Raw genomic sequence first — 21,616 nt, forward strand, 5'->3', positions numbered from 1 at the left:
AAACAAGAATACATCAAGAAAATATCATTCAAATTGAATCCTCATGAATGGACAAAGAACACCATCCTATGATTAAAATGTAAAAATGTCCCTAATGCTTTTTGAAAACAGGTTGGCGTTGCCGTCAGTGTGCCCCCACCACACGCATGAATATGCCCAGGGTAATTCCCCCATCGGGCGAATGAGTGCCCTCTTAAGGAGGCAGGCTCTACATTTAGGATGCGTGTCATAGCATATTGATTTGTTGTTGTTGTTGTTATTGTTGTCTGTGTCCCTATAGCTCATTTGACATACTCAGCTGACTTCCAGAAGTGGCCTGGATGGGATAGACGCCGGTTCCGCTTTGGCAGCTTCTCCAGTAGGTCCACCAGCTTGGAGAAGCTGGGCCGCTCCTCCTGCTGGGACGCCCAGCAGAGGAGCACGATGTCCTGGGAGAGACACAGACACACAGGGCTGCAGACACTTTCAGTTGGTATAGGCCTTCAGTCACCATGTTCATCGTAAAGAAAGGGTGAAATTATACTGACCATAATGATATCAAGAAGAAGATGATCATAATAATAACACAAATCATAATAATGATGATGATGATGATGATGGTAACTATTATTATAATAAATTAGAATTGTTGCTTTTCTTACCTCTATCTTAAGTGTTGATTATGATGATTATTGTGATGATGATGGTGCCGATGATGATGGCGATGACCATGATTAGGACAAGTTCGTGCTTATTATACTGGTAAAAACTATGTTTTTCTGTCTTGTCCTCAGACTTGCTGACAGAACAATGAAAACTAATGTTTGTCGGTTTATCATTTCACATGATTGACAGATGAATGGGACTTTATAATGATGTTCAATTTGGCATCCCAGTCCTCTCACATACAAACAACTTTCAGTGATTCTACATTAAAAGAGTGAGGAGGCAACGACGCCAGAGCCCTTACTGAGATCTCTTTGCCCATGCCGATCTGGGTGAGGTTGGGCTTCTGGCCGGTGCCGACCTGCCACATGATCACCTCCGCAGGCTGACTCTTGTAAGGCCACTCCCGTGCATGCAGCTCGTACCAAATAGTGCTGCGGAGACGAGGAAAGCAGCAGGTCAGTGCCAGGGACGGCGGTAATAGCACGGCCTTGGAGAGACAGACAGTGTATCACTATGATGAGTCTTCACATGCATGCGTAAACACACTACGCACGCACACAGACGCCTGTACACACATGCGGGCACATGCACCCGCATGCATTCATGCACACACACACACACACACACACACACACACACACACACACACAAACAAACACAAACACACACACATGCATGCAGACACATGCACACGGACACACAAAGACACTCGCATGCAAGCACACACACATGCTGACAAACACACACACACACACACACACACACACACACACACACACACACACACACACACACATAATTCATTGGACACACAGTGTCCAATGAATTCGATCCAATATTATGTGTTTAACAAGTGCAACAACAATGCAGTTACAAAAAATCTGGTTTACTATAGAGAAAATACACAGTATAGTCCCGTACATCAAAAGCCATGAAGCTCTTCAACTCTGTTTTGAAATGAAGTTAACTGTTAATTATTCCCAAGAAACTATAAATAGAAACAATGATGAGGAAGCCAGACGACGCGGTACCTCCTAACCTTTGCCTCGTTAAAACAGGTCATTCTTCCCCTTGTTGTTTCTTTAAGTCAAGGTTGACTGTGATAAAAATAGCTCCTTTTGTCAGGAATGGAAAAAATAGAGGGATGACTGTTGATGAATATGTAAAACAGCCCTGGGTGTCACCTCTGGCTAGCGCAAGGGCTAGCGGAGCAGCTGGACATTGTGCACCAGTGCTGCGCTCAGCCCTTCAGAAGGATACGGTGACGAAGAGCTCCATATGGGGGGACCATCTGAACACGCAATTGTGTTAGGAGGCAACAGAGCAGGATCCAGGCCAGCAAATGATTCGTTAATGGCAGCGAAAGGAAGAACACTGGCCTTGGGGCGTTTTCATGAACTCAGGACAGGGCTGAAAATGGGAATCGCGGACAGACTGGAAAAAAATATATATGGATGTCGTCGTAGCATCCATGATGTCGCAAGACCGCTCTGAGGGTGTAGCCATTTTTGGGGATTTTTTTGCCACCAGCATCAGAAGCAATCCATATTTGGCATTGAGGGTGGGACTTGAGTGCCCCATCTATGGCCAAACTTGGCCATGCTAGTCTCTACCGTGAACTAAAGACCGTTAAAAGGAACTACAAGCCTGTCTGCCACAAAAAAATCATATAGGTTTGAGGGAGAGCTGTATCATTGCATTGACATAAGATAATTGGTTAGCTCATGTGGCCTACAATCATCATGTAGATATACTACAAGACACTCATAATGACATAAATATAGACACAGTACCGTAGTACACAAGAAACCTGAAACCCATCTGGATCTGGATCTTAACCGTCAGAACAGATTTTAAGTTCAGTCTATCTATCTCTAGAATCCATAAATTTTGTCCCACTTTGCCAAGGGGTATTCCTGCTGCTCTCCTGGGAACCATTTCCCTTTTAGTGTCTAGCTCTTATGTCCCCCCCCACCTCTGCGCCTTTCTCCGCAGTAACTTTAAGACTTCGTAAAGTGCGCAAACATAAAGATCCAAGAGGGATCCTTCAGCTTTTCTGTTCCTCCAGGAGGCACAGTGTTAAGCGCCTCCATGCAGTGGGGCACTAACTGCCCGTTGATCAGCTACATGTGAGGAGGAGGGGGACCTCTCAGCCAACGGACGCTTAGGGACTCACTGATACAACAAAGCCTCTGGGAGGGAAGAGGGACAGCACTCACCCAAAAGCAAAGACATCCGACTGTTTAGAAAAGGGCAGCTTGTCTTCCTCTGTGTCGGGCGAGAGCTGACAGATGATTTCCGGGGCCAGGTGACACAACCAGCCGCTGGGGATCCTCAGCTTGTCCTCACGTCTGCTGCTCCATGGAGAGAAGGTTGACGTTAACACAGATTAAGAAACCACCATGTCTTACGGCTTAGTTGCATTTGCAATTTTATTTTACTCCACAGAAGACACAGAAGTCACTTTTATTTTTATTACCCCTTTGGGTGAAATATTTTTTTATTTCAAACTTGAATTAGAGGGTAAACCCCTTGAGATCCAGCAACTTGTTTTCAAGGCTGTCCTCAGGCCCAAAACATGGAAGTCAAAAGACATTTACTAAAGTTAAGTTTGAAATAAGTTTAACCTCTTCCTGAAGATCCACTTAGATCTACAGCGAAAACAAGTGAAAGGTATAATTCTGACATATATTACTCTTAAATCTTTAAATCTTTATGGCCCCCAACTATGGGGGCTTGTTATTGTTTTAATATGCAGATTAAAAGCATCCACTTTGGCATTTGTTATTTGCTATTGTTTGCATTGTGGATTCAAAGAACAACATCAAGATTCAGTGAAACTCTATTTATATACCTGGATGGAGAATGGATTTAAGGCGTGGTTCGGTGTAATAAGAACCCTAGTTATGGTGACCACAGACACACATACCAACATTGAACCTAAAAGTTCCAACATATATTGAACAAACCTAAATATGACCCAGACCTGGGGTTAATGTTTGTTACATTTATATCATTCAATGTAACTAAGTGTAGAGACTAGTAGGATTTTTGACTGAGCCACTCCTTTTTACTGTTGTTCCTGTGACATGAGCTTCTTACTGTTGTATGAACGTCTTCTTAGCGTCTTATAGCCAATATCTTTCACTCCCACACACACACATCTTGACTGTTTTCACACACGGTCAGAAGAAGCATTACCTGCCCGCCTGGAGAACACCGGATATGGTGAAGAGTCCAAAGTCAGTGATGACTACTTTGCCGTTGTCGTAAAACACATTTTTGGACTTCATATCTTTGTGTAGGATTCCCTTGGCGTGGAGGTAGCCCATTCCCTAGGGAGAAGAACCAACCACAACCTGAAGCTTTCGACATTGACCGAAGGAATGGATGGAGAAACGCATCACTGAAAGACTGTCTTACCTTCACCATCTCCTGGGCTATCTGGCGTGTCTTGTTGAAGTCCAGCACCACCTTGGCATCCCGCACCACCGAATACAGAGTACGGCCTTTACACAGACTGAGAGAGAGAGAGAGAGAGAGAGAGAGAGAGAGAGAGAGAGAGAGAGAGAGAGAGAGAGAGACTGATAAGCAAGTTCCAAATAAACCCTATATCAGGACTGCTGGTAAGATTATAAAAAAACATTTTTAAATTTCAATTTAAGCATCAATTTGTTTGCCAATTAAAGACCTGAGACCTGATCTTAAAATAACCAACTTGTCAGCCTGTTAATCACATTCCTGCTATGTCCATTTCTATAATTGCTTTTTAAGTAAAAAGTATTTTTCAGTGTGTGACAGTGAATTAGATTACAGAATGATTTGTATAAATTATCATATTAGTAAGAGCCCAGCTAAGAATAATTAGGATTTAAGTATGATACATTACATTTTAAACACATTTATATTGCCATACCTTACAACAAAAACAATGTATGTGTGTCTGTGCGCATGTTAGTTTGTGTGAGCCCTTTGCCCTGAGCATTCACTTACAAACTCACTGTGTGTGTGTGTGTGTGTGTGTGTGTGTGTGTGTGGGTGTGTGGGTGTGTGGGCGTGTGGGTTACTGTTACTATCATTCCCCTGATGTTATTGACATCTACACCTCTGCACCGCCGCACCCCTGTGGCCCTCCTCAACCACGCAGGCTGTGTCTCTTCCATGCAGGTAACCAGCAAAAGACCCCGAGCCCACATGCATATTCATCCCCACTGTCAGAATGACACAGAGCTATTTATAGAAGCGCCTTCCCCTGGGTTGTTAATGAACTCCTGGAACCCTGAGGTTGTCATGTTTAGGTTCAGAAACAAAACCAAGTGCTAACCCCATGCTCTGCACTCATGAGATGAACTTCCGAAGGAGATGCAGATCAAGTGAGTAAACACCACGTAGAAATGGAGGGATTTTATTGCGCTCTTCTAATGGAAAGATAATCACCGTGAGCCCCTTAGACTCAGAGAGCTCCGCCGGCCGACTGGGAAGCAGCTGAGCGATTACAAAGCACGGACGAACGTAGTGGCATCGCCACAGACGCAAGGCCTATGCTAAGATAAATCACTGATGAAATAAAAACGAATGAATAAATAAATGTATGAATCTGTCAATATTTTTTACCTGGCACCGAATGAACTGAGAATTATAAGATTATCGATTTCAAATCACCTATTTTCACTTACAGGCATTTTGTGTTTATTCCTGCTGCTCTTTAGAGTACACTGCTGAAATTGTACGACAGCAAGGTTGCATTTCGCAACCGATAAAGTTTATGTTAGTAAGAGGAGCCAGAGAAGCGTCACGTTTTTCCTAAGAAGCTTGTGTTCTATCGGGTCCCGGGATTGGTCAACAAGTTGTGTTGATTTATTTTTACACCGTACCTCATTTCCTTAACGGCTTTTATCTGGGTTTTAAAATATAAAACAACGTTTGAAAACAGAAACCATCAAAAAATCTGTGTCCTGCTCAAGAGGGAATAGTTTGCTGAGACTGCAAGAAGAGAAATAGGCTATTTATAAAGAAAGAAATACATCAGCTTATGCGATGGCAGCCTACGCCTTCTCTTTACAGTGCATTTTCTTTGTGGCTAATCCGGATTTACCACGACGACTTATTAAGAAAAATCAATATTACAGTCCATCAAAACGCTGCCGGGCGGACGTGTCATCACAGACGCGTCATCACGTACCTGGTGATGATGGCCAGGTGGGGCGGGCTCATGCAGGCGCCCATGAACAGCACCACGTTCTCATGCCGCGTGTTGCGGTAGGCCATCACCTCCCGCTTGAAGGCCCGCAGCTGGTCCTCGTTGTCGCGCTCGATGTCGATGAGGCGCAGGGCCACCTCGCCGTGCCAGCGCCCGTGGAACACCTGGCCGAAGCGGCCCTTGCCGATCATCTCGCCGATCTCCAGCTGCTCAAAGGGGATGTCCCACTCCTGCAGGAAGATGCTGGTCTGGCTGGCCTTGCGCGGGAAGTTGCGGGCCGACAGCAGCGACAGGTTCATCTCCTCGAACTCGTCGCCCGAGTCCTCGTCGTTGGCCTCCTCGTTCTGGGGTGGAGGGCGGGGACGGGAAGAGAAGGGCCCACAGGTCATGGGTCACGTTTGGTTCAGCTGATTGACCTAGGACAGACCTTCTGTGGTGTGGTATGATCATCACCCCACCCCCCCCCCCCCCATCCGGATAGGACTTCTGAGCGATTAACCAGATCCTTTTATCCTGACATTAGGGATTAAACCCACAACCTTCAGGCTGGGGGTAAGAACCTGAGCCACGATACCATCCGGCTGCCTGTCCCGGAGTAATATAGATAGAGCTAGGCCTGCAGCTTAACAGAGTACCAAAACCAGGCCTCAAATTCATGGAAAAAAATATTTTTTGTGTGAGCCCATTTACTTTTCCTTTATACATGTAATACATGTATAAAGACCTACAATACATGTAATTGTTCCCCATTCTGCTACATGACGTGGAGTCATTGAAATCAATAGCGTTAAATGAAAAGAAAAGGCTGCATATTCGCACAACAATTTTCAAATAACAGTATATCAGACATCGCTGGATACTTCTGGTACGAATAACGTGGTTAAAAAACGTTTAACTCGCTGTGCTCTCGGCTGTAGAGAGACAATTTTTTCTGAATAAGAGCTTAAATGCACATTTGTATGCAGAACTACATATTGAAAAAATGTCAGCAGACATTATATTATGTGACTGGAATTGACCTGAATGACTCACCTACACTCAACTAAACACATTCAATGATTTGGTCTCGTTGAATTAGGATTATGATGCAGTAGAGCAGTGTAAAAACATCCATTCTTAAATTCCTGCTGTAAAATTACTAAAAAGGCTAACATATTTTTAATTTCTCTTTACTGGATCATTATTAATATCATCGAATGATGATTGGCTGCAGAGCTATTGCTGCTTCTGGTGCGTTCGTGTTCATTCAACCTTTATTTAGCAAGGTGGAGCTCTGGGGCACTCAGTGCTCTTCAACAGGAGCGCATGCATGCGTTTTCTTAGAGGTGTGTGGGCAAACACACATGAGCTTGCAGACACAACACAGAAAATGCCAGTATCGACACCCATGAGCTTGGCATTTCCTGTTGAACAAACTGTCCCATTAGGAAGGTTGAATGTTTGAAACATCGACGATTTGATTATGTCATACTTTCAGTAGCAGTGGACTGTTGTGTATGACTGATGAATGGAATGCTTATCGCCGTTGTTTCGTACAAGTGAAGAACAGACATGCGTCATCGTAGATGAAGATGAAGAGAGAATAGAAAGACGGACAACTCACATCTGACGTCGGCTCGACTTCGATCTGAAGCAACGGATTCCCCTCGTTCCTGGAAAAGGATGGAGGTACACATGCAAACACACACACACACACACACACACACTTAAGACATGATTCTCCATTTTCCATTTCACCCCCCCCCCCCGATGACGTTCACCATGTAACCTCAAACCACCACCTCTCGCTGCCTACTTCCGTGGTGTGCAAGCAACGTGTTCATACAGCCACCGCAGAGGGAGCGCGGGGAGAAGGCGTGATGCGGTGTGCGATACGGGCTCATGACTCGACACGGCGGAAGGGAAGGAGGAGGGAAGTGGATGGATAACTAATTATGATTACTATCTTACTTCTATAATAGCAGGCCTGTCGGACAAGTTACTCGGACAAGTTGGTCAGTGCGCATGTGGCAAGCAGCCTGCGGCTCACACGCAGACACGCAGCACGCGCAAAGGCACACATACACCGCACGCACGCACATACAGACCGCATACACACACACACGACCACGCACACGTGCACAAACACACACGCGTGCGCTGACGCAAACGTTTCAAGACAAAGGCAGCGCAGGACACTGCATACGCACACACATGCTCACACACACGCACCCACATGCACGCGAAGACACACACTACACACACGCACACGCGCGGACGCAGAAGTTGAAAGACAACGGCAAGATCGAGCCCGCATCCTGCAATGTCTTGCGATATTGATATCCCCCCTCCCCCCTTCCGTCTGTTTTAACGGCCCCACCGTCGTCAAACTCTCCCAGGTAATACATTCCGCTATAGACTGTAGAAATTGCGATAAAAGAAGTGAAGAGACCATTTCTCACGTCGACAAGGCAACGGCAGGTCGTTCATTTTATCAAATAAAAAACATTAGATTCAAACATCGCGCAGACCAGCATATCAACACACAAGTCACATGATCTTAAAGAGACAGCGTCCCTATAACACAGAACGAAAACATGTCAATAACACAGTATGGTGAATTATGTCTATAGAGTCCACCACAAGAATACACTTTGTTTCTAAAATGCAATATGACTCTCCTCCTTTAGCCTCCCTAAATGTCTTTTGTGGATAAAAGGGAATACATGATGCATAATTGTAGCAACATTTAAGATGATCGCGATGAGGTCTGCCCGTTCTGCCTCCATTTTGTCTATGGTCAAATCATAACAAACAACATTGACAGCGGCCACACTTACCCCGCCTTTTGCAAACTTAGACCCTACATCATATCCCGCCCCTTGCAAGCCCATCCCCCTAAACCCCCCGTTGACGCTACTGATGTCTAAACGACATTGATGTCCGCATATAAAGCATCAAGTGTGAATCACCCTCAGGGTTGAATCTCCTGATATATAAATGCGGCAAAAATGTGTGAAAACGGCTTAATGTATAAAATGATTATGCTTGCTTCATTACGTAATAGGTGAACCAAAATGTTATACGTTGTAACATTATAGGCAAAATGTTATTATATTATGCTCTCAGAAGATAGCTATGGGTTTAACTACAACTAGACGTTGAGCGCGCGTAATGCACGCGTGGAAACTCTAGTTATTATAAAAATGATGCAGATTCTTTCTGCTTCTTTTTTGTCCCCTTCTACCACAGTTGTTGCCACTGACACACTTTTGTTATAATTCTTTGACATTCATCTGCCATTCAAGTCCTTTACTGTTAGCCGACTTGCTATACATACTTAATGGCTTCAGGTGGGCATGGTGGTAGATCGTATAATGTATGATAATATATAATAACATAGATAACCTGGGGCCACATTCTTATTGGGGCTTATGGAGATGGTTGGAGGAATAAAAAGTGTATTAGCTCATCTATCTAACAGTTCTCTTTCTACCATCCATGTTGCCAATGACTAACATTTTAGTATTTCTTTGTACGTGAATCTACTCCTCACCGAGTGTTTGCTAAAACTGAGGGAATTACGCTCACATTGCAAACTTCACAACCACTGCGGGAGAAGTAGGGAGCTTATACCAACATTTATTTCTCTATCAACAATGGGCAGATTTCAAATCAGGACCACGATAAGACCTTCAAACTGTGATCATCTGGAACCAAACCAGGAGAACAGTTACTGATGGGTCCCAATGACGTTGATTCATGGGTTTGTTTTTGTCCACAAACATTCCTGAACTCTGTACAGACATGCATTGATTCCAGAAGACGAAAGTGATATTGCTATTGCGCTACATGCTCTTTGGTAGCATCACTTTGACATTTTAACAAATTATAATGGCATTGAATGTTGTAGTGAGGCCAGGAGAGACTGCTACGATGGTTTGATCACCTAGACCGGTCATTCCATCTATCAGTTTGGCATCAGAGAAAAGAGACCCGGGAGTATTTTTTGTGACATTCATGAAAAATAAGCAACAGTCAACTACAGTCAGACCTACAACACCACTGCTTGACTCAACAAAGAACTGTTGTCATTCATGTTTTAACTGAGAGACACAACTCTGCAGGCACGGACAGACAGAGAGAGGGGCAATAGTATAAAACAAAAAAAAGGTGTTGAATAAACTACTAAACTACTGATGTCATCATAAACGTTAACATCCCTAATAGAGATACACAAAACAAGTGATAAAGGATTCATTAATTAAGGCTGCATCGTATTTGTTCGACAAATGCATGGCTTACTGATTTGCATGCTATTTTATTTAGAAATGTTATGTTTTTGTAAATGTAATGTTTTTGTAAAACAAAAACCAAAGACTTGGACTTACTTACAGTCTATGTTATACAGAGTAATTCACTATCTAGTTTGTATACTCTGTGGCAACCCGGCCTTGCCAATTAGCCAAATGCAGAGCACCTGAGGAACAGGTGGAGAAGCAGGGCTTAAATAGCCTGCTTCTCCACTCATTCAGGGCTCTCCCAGCCATGGGGTACTCGTTCACTCGTTCACTCCCCAAGGCGGGTTGCCACAAATCATCCTATGTGTTGATATTTATTTGGATAAATGAAACAGCCCTTTTATTGCACACAATTCCTTGCGTCGTAGAAAAATAAGAGCCTGCAGAGTTGTGTATTTTATTTATGAATTGGGATTGTAATTTTCTACTGCTGCATAATGATGATTTATATGTTGCATAATGGGGACCCAATAGAGGCTCCTCCAGTGAGTCAACCCATCAAATGTGTGGCCCCGCCTCCTGGGACTAACATCTAAAGAAGGATGAATGGATGAGCTCATCTGGAAAACAAACCAATAGGAACAGAGCCCCTTATGCTACACAAGTCGTGTGGTGAGTAACCAGTCACTGCAATTAGCTATGTTTAAAGGTCATATTTCTCAAAAGTTGTCACACTGATATGTCACTAGGAAAAATATTCTTTATATAATTATTATAATTAATTCATATATTATGGGGACCTTGACTCACATGCTCTAAATATTAGTAAATATCATTCCCGACGACATTATTGCCTCCAACGTGAATCTTTCATGTTTCTGTTCCTGCTTGTATTTAGAAGCAGGGAATTATCTGCTATTGATGAAAGCATTAGAGTCTCTGGACACACAGCGTATTTTATAACAATAACAATAACAATAATTGACCATCGGCCGATGAACGCGGCTTGTCAGACCCGTTTCTGATGATAGATTGAGATTCTAATCGAATTAACGTTTGGGTCGAAATGCATCTTGCACTTCCACTTCCTGTCGCTGCTGTTTTTTTCCTATGACCAATGGCTTCCTCAGAGAGTGAGCACAATTCCCCTTGGCATCCCAACTGTAGCGTGAACTGAAGCCATGCTAACATTAGCCCTGTTGGTATTCATCATGTCGGCTACGCATACTCAAATTGTCACCCAAATATCTGTGCTCCAATAACTTTATGTCTGCCTCCCTGACTATTATAAAGATAGGGCTATAAAAAGAAAGAGAGAGAGAGAGAGAGAGAGAGAGAGAGAGAGAGAGAGAGAGAGAGAGAGAGAGAGAGAGAGAGAGAGAGAGAGAGAGAGAGAGAGAGAGAGAGAGAGAGAGAGAGAGAGAGGTTAGCGTAGTGGGCGGAGGAGAGTAGGAGTCGGGTTGGGGACAAAGGGGCGAAACAAGACAAACAAGACCCCATGAGAGCGGGGAGAAGACGTCAGACTTTGGGAGACATGTCATCACATTGTATGGGGGTGGCTTCATGTGTCTGCTCACCCGTGCTCAGACAGGACCGGATGGAGGATGACCTGTGGGGCTCTGCTGGGCGGGGCCTCCAGGGCCACGTCTGAGGAGGGCCCGGTCCAACACAGTCAGAATGATAAATTAGCACAGCACACACAGATACGCACGCACGCACGCACGCACGCACGCACGCACGCACGCACACACACACACACACACACAAACACAAACCTATTTCACATAAGGCATTCAGTCCTTTATTTTCAGCCCACTTGCTATACATACTTGAAGGCTTCTGAAGGACATTATGATATATAATATAATGTATGATAATATATAATAAACAGAGTAGCCTGGGGATATCAGGCAACCCCAAGCAACGAGGCATGCTGTGTGTGATAGTAAAACGAGAAACCAGTTGGAAGCTGTAGCCAGATCAGGGTATACTGTGGATTTGTGCTTGATTAGGAAATATCTCCTAGGAAATATCTCTCTCTCTCTCTGTACCACCCTCTGTCTCCCTCAGGACGAGTGTGTGTGTGTGTGTGTGTGTGTGTGTGTGTTTGTGTGTGTGTGTGTGTGTGTGCCCCAGTATGTGTGTGTGTGTGTTTAGGTTGGCTGGAGGTTGGAAGGCAGGCAAAGGTCAGGAGAGGTCAAATGTAACAACAGTTCTACTCATCATTTTCACCATGGCACGGCCCCAGGGTATTATGGGTAAGGGTAATAGCCAATTAGGATGCACTTACCTGGAAAGATGAACTGCTGCTTGTATTTAAAATAACTGGAGGCTGCAGAAAAGACAACAAAAACGAAAGTGGAAGATTTAATTACATTTTTTAAACAAAAATGAACTGAAAATATACTTTTATACGTAACCATTTCTCAAAAACATGCCATTCCTTTAAAAAAAAAATATATATATGAATTGTGAATTTATGTTTTATTGAGTAACAATAGGGGAATAAGGATTCCTACTTGATATCATAACTTTATTTGTTAAAATAAAGCCAAAAAAATTAAAACATGCCCACGGTTTGAAGAAGACGATGCTTGGCAGGGTGCCCGCACAGATCCTACCTGTCAGGTTGAACTGTTTCTGTTGCCGTGCCGACTGCGGAGAGGGGTGCAGGGGAGAAGGGGGTGTGGCACTACTGGGTAGGGGCGGGGCCGGGGAGGAAGGTGTGGACGAGGTGGTGGACGAGGGATTGCTGCTGGAGTCCGGTTGATAAGGTACTGGAATGTGGTCCTGAGGAGATATGGAACCAGATGGAGGCTTATGAGAAACATGTAGCTTGCATGTGCCTCAACACGAATATAAACAATAGCATGTACAGAACCACCAATCAACTACATTTTTGGTAGGGATGTCCTGATACCACTTTTGTCACCGAAAAACAACAGCGTTTATTGCTATCACGTGACACGCTGCGCACGTCGGATCATATTGTTTTCTCCTCTCCGATATCCGATCCAGTGTACTGGGCCATTGTCTGCACGATAACGATGCCTTGGACCGGACATCCCTCATTTTTGGCGGTCAAACACTATATTAAGACTTGGAAAACAGAATCAAACCCAGGTAGGAGTTCTCAGGGATATACTTGATGTGATATGGGCCAGTTTTACAATGTTATCAGTAGTCATTCCTGATCATCAAAATAATTCTTGATAAACACTATTCTAAATTGACAGTAGTGTCCCGATAGGATTCATAGGTTTCCATGGAAGGTGATGAGATGTTCATGGGACATGCTATGTCATAAAGTACAACATACATAGGAGAAAAAGAGGCCTGCATTGTATGGATATGGATATTAACATTCATCAAACAAACTTTCAAACACACGAACAAACAGACTCAAACAACCATTGACAGGTGCCTTTGTGATAGTTCAACAGAAATATCTCCTAAATTTGTCCTTGTTCATTATGAACGCAGGTGTGCATGGATGAAGAAACGGACAGACTGACAGAGGCTAAAGATTGAAGGTTTGGTTCCTGTGGTTTGCTGTCTTTTGGATGGGAAACAGCCAACAACCAGGAAGGAACATGTCTTATGAAATGGAAATGGGAACGGCATCGCGTGAAGACTTGGCGCCGTCTGGCGATGACCTCATGATCGCCACTCCCTCAGCCTCACCTTGTTGATCTTGTTGGTTTTGGGCAGGGTCTGACTGATGTGCAGGTCCGTGTACCTGAGCGGGTTGTTGATGTCACATGGCACCGATTCTGTCCGTACCAGTCGAGCTGCGGGAAGAAGGCTTTATCAGAATAACAAAACAAAGAAACAGAACACAAAAAACTACCGGTAAACTAAAATGAGTCGACGGTACGTGATTAAATTCTTCTTGTCTGATGAATGAACAAACTGTTCCTGCTTGCACAACATCCACTGGAAAAACACACGTCATTAAGAGACAATCACTCTTTCTTTATGAGGGAAATCTTTAATGAGAGAGGTGTTTCTTTTACCTTGAGATGTCCCTTGGTGATCTACATTTTCCAGAAAATGACAGCAGGACGAGAAAGAAAAGGAGAGAATTAATGAATTCAAATCCGATCAACTGATGATTTTCCTGCTAGCACTGTCAGTCACATTTAGAACTATACCTAATTGACTGGATTAATTCATTTGAGTATAACTTCAGAGCTTCATTAAGAGCTTCGTTAAAAAGTGGTTGAGTATAATTGGTAAATCATTCTCTCAAACCGAGCCAAACCACATTCAGGTTGTCTACAAACTACAGTTGTCGCTGATTCCTGCACAGAGCCGCCATGCATTTAGATGTTTCATCCCCCTCTTAATTATTTCCATCAAAAACACAACCATTTTGGATGAAACCATCTCATCTAATGTGGTACTAGAGTAGGGAGGAACAGAGGAACGCATTGTTACCTTGACCATTACCTTTGAGCGGGTCAGGGCCGCCCCTCTGAATGATCAGCAGGTGACAAGGTGGGGCTTCTTTGGTGCATTTGTTGTGGCACTTCAACCTGGACACATTATGACCATGTGTTGACATTCCATTGGCTTGGCAAATTGAAAGCTTTTGTTTAATTTCAGAAGATCTTTTAAACAAACTGACTTTATTTTTTATATTTTTTTGACTTTTACTTTTTTTTACTGATTATTAATTTTATTATTGACTTGCTTATTTGTTGAACTCATTAATTATGACACTCGTTAAGTGTGGAATTTCAGACAATGGAAGGCACAAACAAAAAACATTAACAATGCAGACAAAGTGGATTATTATAGGGTGGCCATTGAATGTAAAGAAGCCTTAAAACATACTTGCAGTTTTTACATTTGAGTCCAAACAGCATTCCCTTCCCACAAACTATACATGTCTGTGACATCCAGTACTTGGTGGAAAACCTGTGGCCAAGGACAACAGAACTGCACCATTAGGTTGTAAACATTGCCTTCGGCAAAAGGAAATCATGGACATCATGTTTGTGACATTTCGGAAAGACATTTACAAAAAGTCTGTTGTGCATAACTGAAGCATTGGAACAATTGAACAATGCTAACCAGTGCTTGCTCTTTATATTGGGCTGGATACTGGTGACCAAGGTGACAAATATGGTAAGATAGAGGTTAGAACATGTTATCAGGTCCCTCTTCTGATCACAAAGGTGCTGACACACTGATTTGATTCTGCCCCTGTGTGTTATTTGTAGTAGCATACATTGTGGTGTTTACGGTCATACACTGCACCAAACAACAATAGTCATGAATCTATAATCGAAGCACAGAAATGCACTGCATTTGAAGTACGCAAAGAGAAAGAAAAATGTAGCCCAACTTCAGTATTACAAGTCTGAACAGCATTTTGTGAGCATCAGGCATTCATTTATAATAATGGTAAGGTGTTCCATCGTAGCCTCAGTCTCTAAACAGGAGTCGACAATCTGGATGGCTGTGATGTAGTGATGACGTCCTGTTTAACACCACCCACCTGTGTTTTATTGAGTTTCCAAAGTCTCTCCTGGGAATCTGCGGAGACCAGCGAGGCACTGAGAGCGTGTCTGGGGAGAGAGGGGACACCAGGGTTGAGAGACATGTTCATGATGAACGAATGAGAACCCTTGGTCGATTACTTCCTGCACACATTTTTCCTAAACAGTAATACGTGCCTTACACAACAAAACAAAAAAAGAAACTTACCTTAACTGCTCTTTATAGCATACCGGGAGATAAGAAGCCCAGTCACACTTTGATTTCATGTTGATAGACTAATCTTTGAAAGTGGAACTATTTTGTTTAAGGCACGGCTGTGACTTTATTTTGCCATATGCCACTGAAGCATTCCTTTGTTGAAATTGTGTTTAAATTACTATACATTTGATATGAATGTATATTTTAGTTGACAAAGCAGGCAAAAGTGTTTCGTTTTTTTTTTTCATATGCTGCTGGAGCCGACTAAGCTATCCAGGTTATTTACTTTTATAATAATACATTGAAAATCAAAATTTCAAGGAATGATGTTCAGGGATTCATTTTGTTGACGAAACTGTATCTACGAAACCATGAGTTTTGTGAACATTTCAGGGGTGGATGGGTGATTGGATGGAGGGGTGAATGAATACATGGGTGATTAGGTGACTGGGTCGGATGGTGAATTTATGGGTGGATTGGTTAATGGCTGGCTTGCTGAATGGGTGGTTGGTTGGATGGATGGGAAATAAAGACTAAAATAACACATGGGGCTGCCCGTGTTCCAATAAATGGAATACCTTAGAAACTGTGTTCTTTACATATAATGCACTCCTATGGACCTGATATATAGTGCAAGGACAACAACAACAGACATGGATGCTGTGCTATAAAAGGCTTCTGCAACCATTCCATGCTTCTCCCTTCTAATGCTCACTACCTAATGTCAAGCTCTCCCGGCCTCTCTAACACATCCGTCCAGAGGAGCTCACATGTCTGATTCAAACTGCCGGTGGAACAACAAATGAGTTCTGCAGGTATTCTAGTGTTTGTGACTGTGTGTGTGTGTGTGTGTGTGTGTGTGTGTGTGTGTTTGTGTGGATGAGGAGGTGGAGGAGGAGGAGAAGCAGGAAGGCAGTAGGCACACCATTGTAAGGGGAGTCACACTTCAAAGGGTTTTTGCGTCCACACGGTCCATTAGAGCAAGCAGCCGACACATTACGCAGCCGTTGCCTCGTCAGTCGGGCTGAAAACGTCCTGCCTACTCAGCCCTGCCTATGGGGGCGGCCGGTGGCTATTGTGGACATAGATTGGCATGATTGGGATGTTGAACACAGCCATGGCAAAGTGCTGGGCGATTCACCCAAATCCTAATGAGCCGACCAAAGAGAGTAGCCAGAAGGGAAGAGATTGGCTAGAATAATTAGCCTTCACTGCTAGATTGTTGCCTCCTTTCATGAATAAATGGTTGTGGAATACTTTATTTATTTTTTATGTTTGTATGAAACTGATATAATGCTGCCAATCTGAGGTGTCAGCCATCAATCAATCAAATCGGTTTAAATTACACCATCAAAATGATGACATATGTACAATGTACAAGACATATTCTGTTCTAGTTGTGAGCGTTTTTGGCTTTCTGTTTAGTAGTTTGCATTTGTCAACAATCGGGACTACAAGACATTAACAACAACTTACCTATAATAATAAACACACATATAGATCCACAGACAGAACCGGACTCACAGAGATGGTTACAAGATATGCTGGCTCCGTCCCTGTCCAAAGCATTTCATCTTCTGAATTGTTTTTTTGACTTCAGGCTTGTAACAAGAGAAAAAGCTTTGTGAGCACTTTTTCAGGGGATTAAAGAGAGATTTAAGAGAAATGGTTGGCAAAGGTTACTGACACTTGAGCTCTGTAATAACAACTTCTCTGTATGCTGCAAGTATTTATTCATAAGCATCATCTTAATCTCACCAGGAAAACATGGCACATGTGCTGACGATGTGTCATGTGCCTGCATGAAGTTATTTGATTCCATAAATAAACAATGAGATTGTGGAGGGATTAGTTTCCACATTCAACATTACAAAAAAATCCCCATCTTTCCTGTGTAAGAGTCCTCAGTGTGTACAAGTACCAATAAATGTTCTTTCTGCATAGTAGACAATCCATTTGTTCCAGTAGGTTCCACAGGCTCACTGTGTCATGTTTCATGAGTCACTTTGGACTATTAACTATTTTAACTTCGATAGGCATTTTATAGGTTTTATGAAAATCAAAACAACCGTGATCAAAAAGAGGAACAGAATCTAGGCTATTGAGTGTGTGATTTGGAGAAAGCGTTCACAATCCTGCTCAACCAATTTCATGTCCAGCAGGTCCATGTTTTGACTCGCTTTCCAGTGCATGCAGTCGACGCAAATCAAAGTCTACACCAACAATACCACCACCTCCACCTCTACCTCCATCACCACCACCTTCTTCACCACCGCCTTCACCACCACATCCAATACCACCACCTCCACCTCTACCTATACCTATCAACTCCACCACGTCCACTACATTCACCACCACCACCACCACCCCCTCTCTCTCTACTTCCATCATCCCTCCAGAGGCCAAGTGCATGCTCGTTGGAGCCCAATGCATCGCTCAATTACAGCCAATCAGCACGATAACCCAATAGGAAGGGGAAGTGACATCATCAGCTTCATGTCAGCCTCAGAGGCAACAGGCAGCTGATTGGTACTGTCAACGCAGATGCCAGGAATGTGAGTTATCCAGTGGGCTGCAGGCATTTTACTTTAAAATGTTTACGCGTTACCTGTGTGTTTGAATGGTGCTTTATAATTACATTTACAGAAACGTACCGATGTAATATGTTGTGCAGGTATACCAGTGGCTTTGTGTGTGTGTGTGTGTGTGTGTGTGTGTGTCTGTGTATGAGAGGAGGAGAAAGGAAGGGTAGAAAACATTTTGAAGGAGACATATCTCAGAAGGTTTGTGTTGACGAGAACAGACTCGGACCAAAGGTGGATCTGAAAGCCACTGACTTTCTCCACACAGAGCTGGTGTGATACGTATGCGCACACATGCGCACACATGCGTATGTGTGTGTGTATGTGTGTGCATGCATGTGTGTGTGTGTGTGTGTGTGTATCTGTGTGTGTGAGTGTGTATATGTGTGTGTGTTAGTGAATGTGTGTGTGTGTGTGTGTGTGTGTGTGTGTGTGTTAGCACATGCATGTGTTTGTGTGTGTGTGGGTGAGTGTGCATGTGTTAGTGCGTGTGTGTGTGTATAGGTGTGTGGGTGAGTGTGCATGTGTTAGTGCGTGTGTGTTTGTGTGTGGTTGTGTGTGTGAGACAGATGAGCCTTTGAAGTCAGTGTAACCTCGGCGCCAGAAAGCGGTGCCCACCCTCAGTCTTCTCTGATTGGACGTAATTAACAAGGAGCCATCCCTCCCTCCGTAGTCTGCCTGCATGGGTGTGCATGTGTGTGTGTGTGTGTGTGTGTGTGTCTGTGTGTCTTTGTTTGTTTGTGTGTCTGTGTTTGAGTGCGTATGCCTGTCTGACGTTGTGCTTTAATAGTGGAACAAGTACAGAACTGCAATGGCTGTGCATGCCTGTACGTCAATGTCATAAATGCATACACACATAAAAACATGCCATAACCACCTCCATCCAAGCTCCTTGTTGAAATTAGCGATTCAATGCGTTTGTCAATGTAACAACGCTTTCTGCCATAGACTATTACTCTGCTTAGGACTACAGACCAACAGTTGGTTGCGAGATGGAGAGTGAGAAGTTCTTCGAACAAGACAACCCTGTTGCTGGTACTGTTTCTATGACAACAGCTGAACGCTGTGGAACCTTTTTTTGCCTCGCATTTGATAAGACACAAACAGATACACATGTCCCCCACACACAAACACATACATCGATACACACCACACACGCACAAAAACAGACGCACCACAAACACAAACACAAACGCAACACAAACGCACACCGCACACATCCCCCCATTTCATTCCAATCAAACACAATTAAATAGTTTGCGGTTGTGTTCACTATTCTTTCCTCCGTCTTTATGGAAAACGGCCAAGAAACAAAAACTGGCACCGCTACAAAGACGGTAAAAACCCAACCCGTGTAGACACATTTGATCATAGTTTTTTGTTTGTATTGCATCCCTGATAAATACAAGAATTAAATGTAGAAATAAAAAACAAAAAATAAAAAACATAACTAATGTTTACTTTCTAGAGGATGGATTGCTTTTAGCTGACTGACACAACTCTTCGGGGATATCCCTAAAACAAGCTAGCTGTCGACCCGGTTGGCCTTCTTGTAAACATTGATTGAAACCGGCAGGTATCTTGGCTTACTATCAAGTATATCTATCTCGCTATCTACACTGTCAAACCACTACATCACCTCCAAGTGCATATCCATCAGTAACTTCTCAAAGGCACTATAAACTACTCAAAAAGATTTATATTATTTGTACTTAAATACGATTTTGCAAAGTTACCCACGATACGACAATCACAGCAATTATAAAGGGAGTCGAATGCATTCACTTTTCGCACATGCCTTTCTGAAACACCCACCACACGCAACATGTCTTCAGTGCCCACGCACAGAAACATATGTACACTTAATTACAAATTACAAACATTTATATCAAAGACAGGAGAATGAAAAGTAAGAAACCGCAACAGCACAAAATAATGTAATGTGTGAGTAAGCAGTCGTTTCAGCAGTTTGTTTCTTATTGAAAATGTATTTCACATACATTTGCAGACAAGACATTAAATAATAATTGAATCATTAAACTCACTTTAGACAAACACGTCCACTGTTCTCTCCTAAGCTCATTTGTTGTATGCAAACGTACAAACAAGCATAACAAGAAAGACACTTCTCCTTTTGCAATCAACAGTATTTTACCTGAAAGCATCTTAAATATATCTGGCAGTTTCAATAATCCGATATATGTGGCATTGAAAGTGAAATTCCAAGTGTAACCGAAACTGTGGCTTTCTGACAGACAAGATGTATTTGCTACAGGATATTCGGGATTGGGGATATTCCCATAGTCGGTATTCCCTTTGTCAATAAGCCACCCAGGGTTTAAGGCTGGGAGGCCAGCTTTCATTGAACAGCTTCATCGCTGTAGTTATGGGAGAAATTGACTATACCATTTAAAGGAAATATATCATCATTATCTTGCCTACATGTCTAACGGATGCCAACTAGCCTGGGCTAGCTGGCGTTAGTATGTTTGTAAATCCTCACACCCCTAGCCTTAAGAACGCTTCTGGCCGCTGAGTTAGAAGCCTGGGCTTTTAGCTCAGTGGTTAGAGCGTTCGACTCCCATGCCGGTAGTGTCGTAGTTCGAGAGGTGGCAGGTTCGAGACCCGAAAGTGGTCGAACTGCTCTCTGCTACACATGCTATATGCCAAATAGGTGTTGACAAAGTATAGACTCAGCAAATAGACCACATTCCAATGGAAAACCAGCCGACACTAATTACACCTTCTGATAGCTCTCTGAGCTGGATGGCTCAAGACAGCTAGTTTTAGGTTGATGTTTAACCCCCCACGAAGAGGGAAGGAGCCCTTTAATTAAATGTGGTCAGCTAGCTGGCGCTAGTTAAAGTTCAGTTCAATGAGGCATCCAATGTCTGGGCCGGAGGCATAGGGTGTTGGTCAGTGCAGGTAGGAGGAATTCACACCCTTTGGTATATAACCTGAACAGGTGTTCTTTTGCAAAGATTCAGGTTTTGTTATTACTTCTGTGCAAGTGATAACAAAGTCTTTAACCTTCAAACTTCTAATTATCTACCTCTCTTATTTTGTGTTGAACTTGTGTTAATAAGTGTTAAAGTGTTTATCTAAGACATAGTAGCCCTCAAGTCTGCACAACCACGAAGACACACATTTCGATGAATAATAATATTCTCCACATGATAACAATATAACTCAATATAACATTAAGTACTTTATCATTGAACAGTAAAAACCATGTCTGAAATCTTGTATAGCTATGGATT

The 21,616-nt window shown here is 43.0% G+C and overlaps 1 protein-coding gene across 4 annotated transcripts in view; it reads right to left on the minus strand.

Annotated features, from left to right (window-relative positions):
• Positions 1-281: 281 nt before the first annotated feature.
• Positions 282-21,616, minus strand: part of ksr2 (kinase suppressor of ras 2) — a gene marked incomplete at both ends in the record, with an annotated part of 65,238 nt that continues 43,903 nt past the window's right edge. For 2 of the 4 annotated variants that reach the window (XM_084467736.1, XM_084467735.1), the window contains 14 exons: positions 282-428; positions 950-1,079; positions 2,868-3,002; positions 3,850-3,983; positions 4,072-4,168; positions 5,831-6,192; positions 7,452-7,500; positions 11,646-11,715; positions 12,359-12,400; positions 12,690-12,858; positions 13,753-13,859; positions 14,521-14,606; positions 14,908-14,991; positions 15,575-15,644. In XM_084467736.1, the coding sequence (XP_084323862.1) occupies positions 282-428; positions 950-1,079; positions 2,868-3,002; positions 3,850-3,983; positions 4,072-4,168; positions 5,831-6,192; positions 7,452-7,500; positions 11,646-11,715; positions 12,359-12,400; positions 12,690-12,858; positions 13,753-13,859; positions 14,521-14,606; positions 14,908-14,991; positions 15,575-15,644 (1,682 nt within the window). Of the gene's footprint in view, positions 429-949; positions 1,080-2,867; positions 3,003-3,849; positions 3,984-4,071; positions 4,169-5,830; positions 6,193-7,451; positions 7,501-11,645; positions 11,716-12,358; positions 12,401-12,689; positions 12,859-13,752; positions 13,860-14,084; positions 14,106-14,508; positions 14,607-14,907; positions 14,992-15,574; positions 15,645-21,616 lie in introns of all 4 variants that reach the window. The other 2 variants (XM_084467733.1, XM_084467734.1) reach the window with 2 other exon arrangements.

Source organism: Micromesistius poutassou (genome assembly GCF_964030765.1).
Source record: "Micromesistius poutassou genome assembly, chromosome: 5".
In the NCBI taxonomy this organism is placed as follows: Eukaryota; Metazoa; Chordata; class Actinopteri; order Gadiformes; family Gadidae; genus Micromesistius; species Micromesistius poutassou.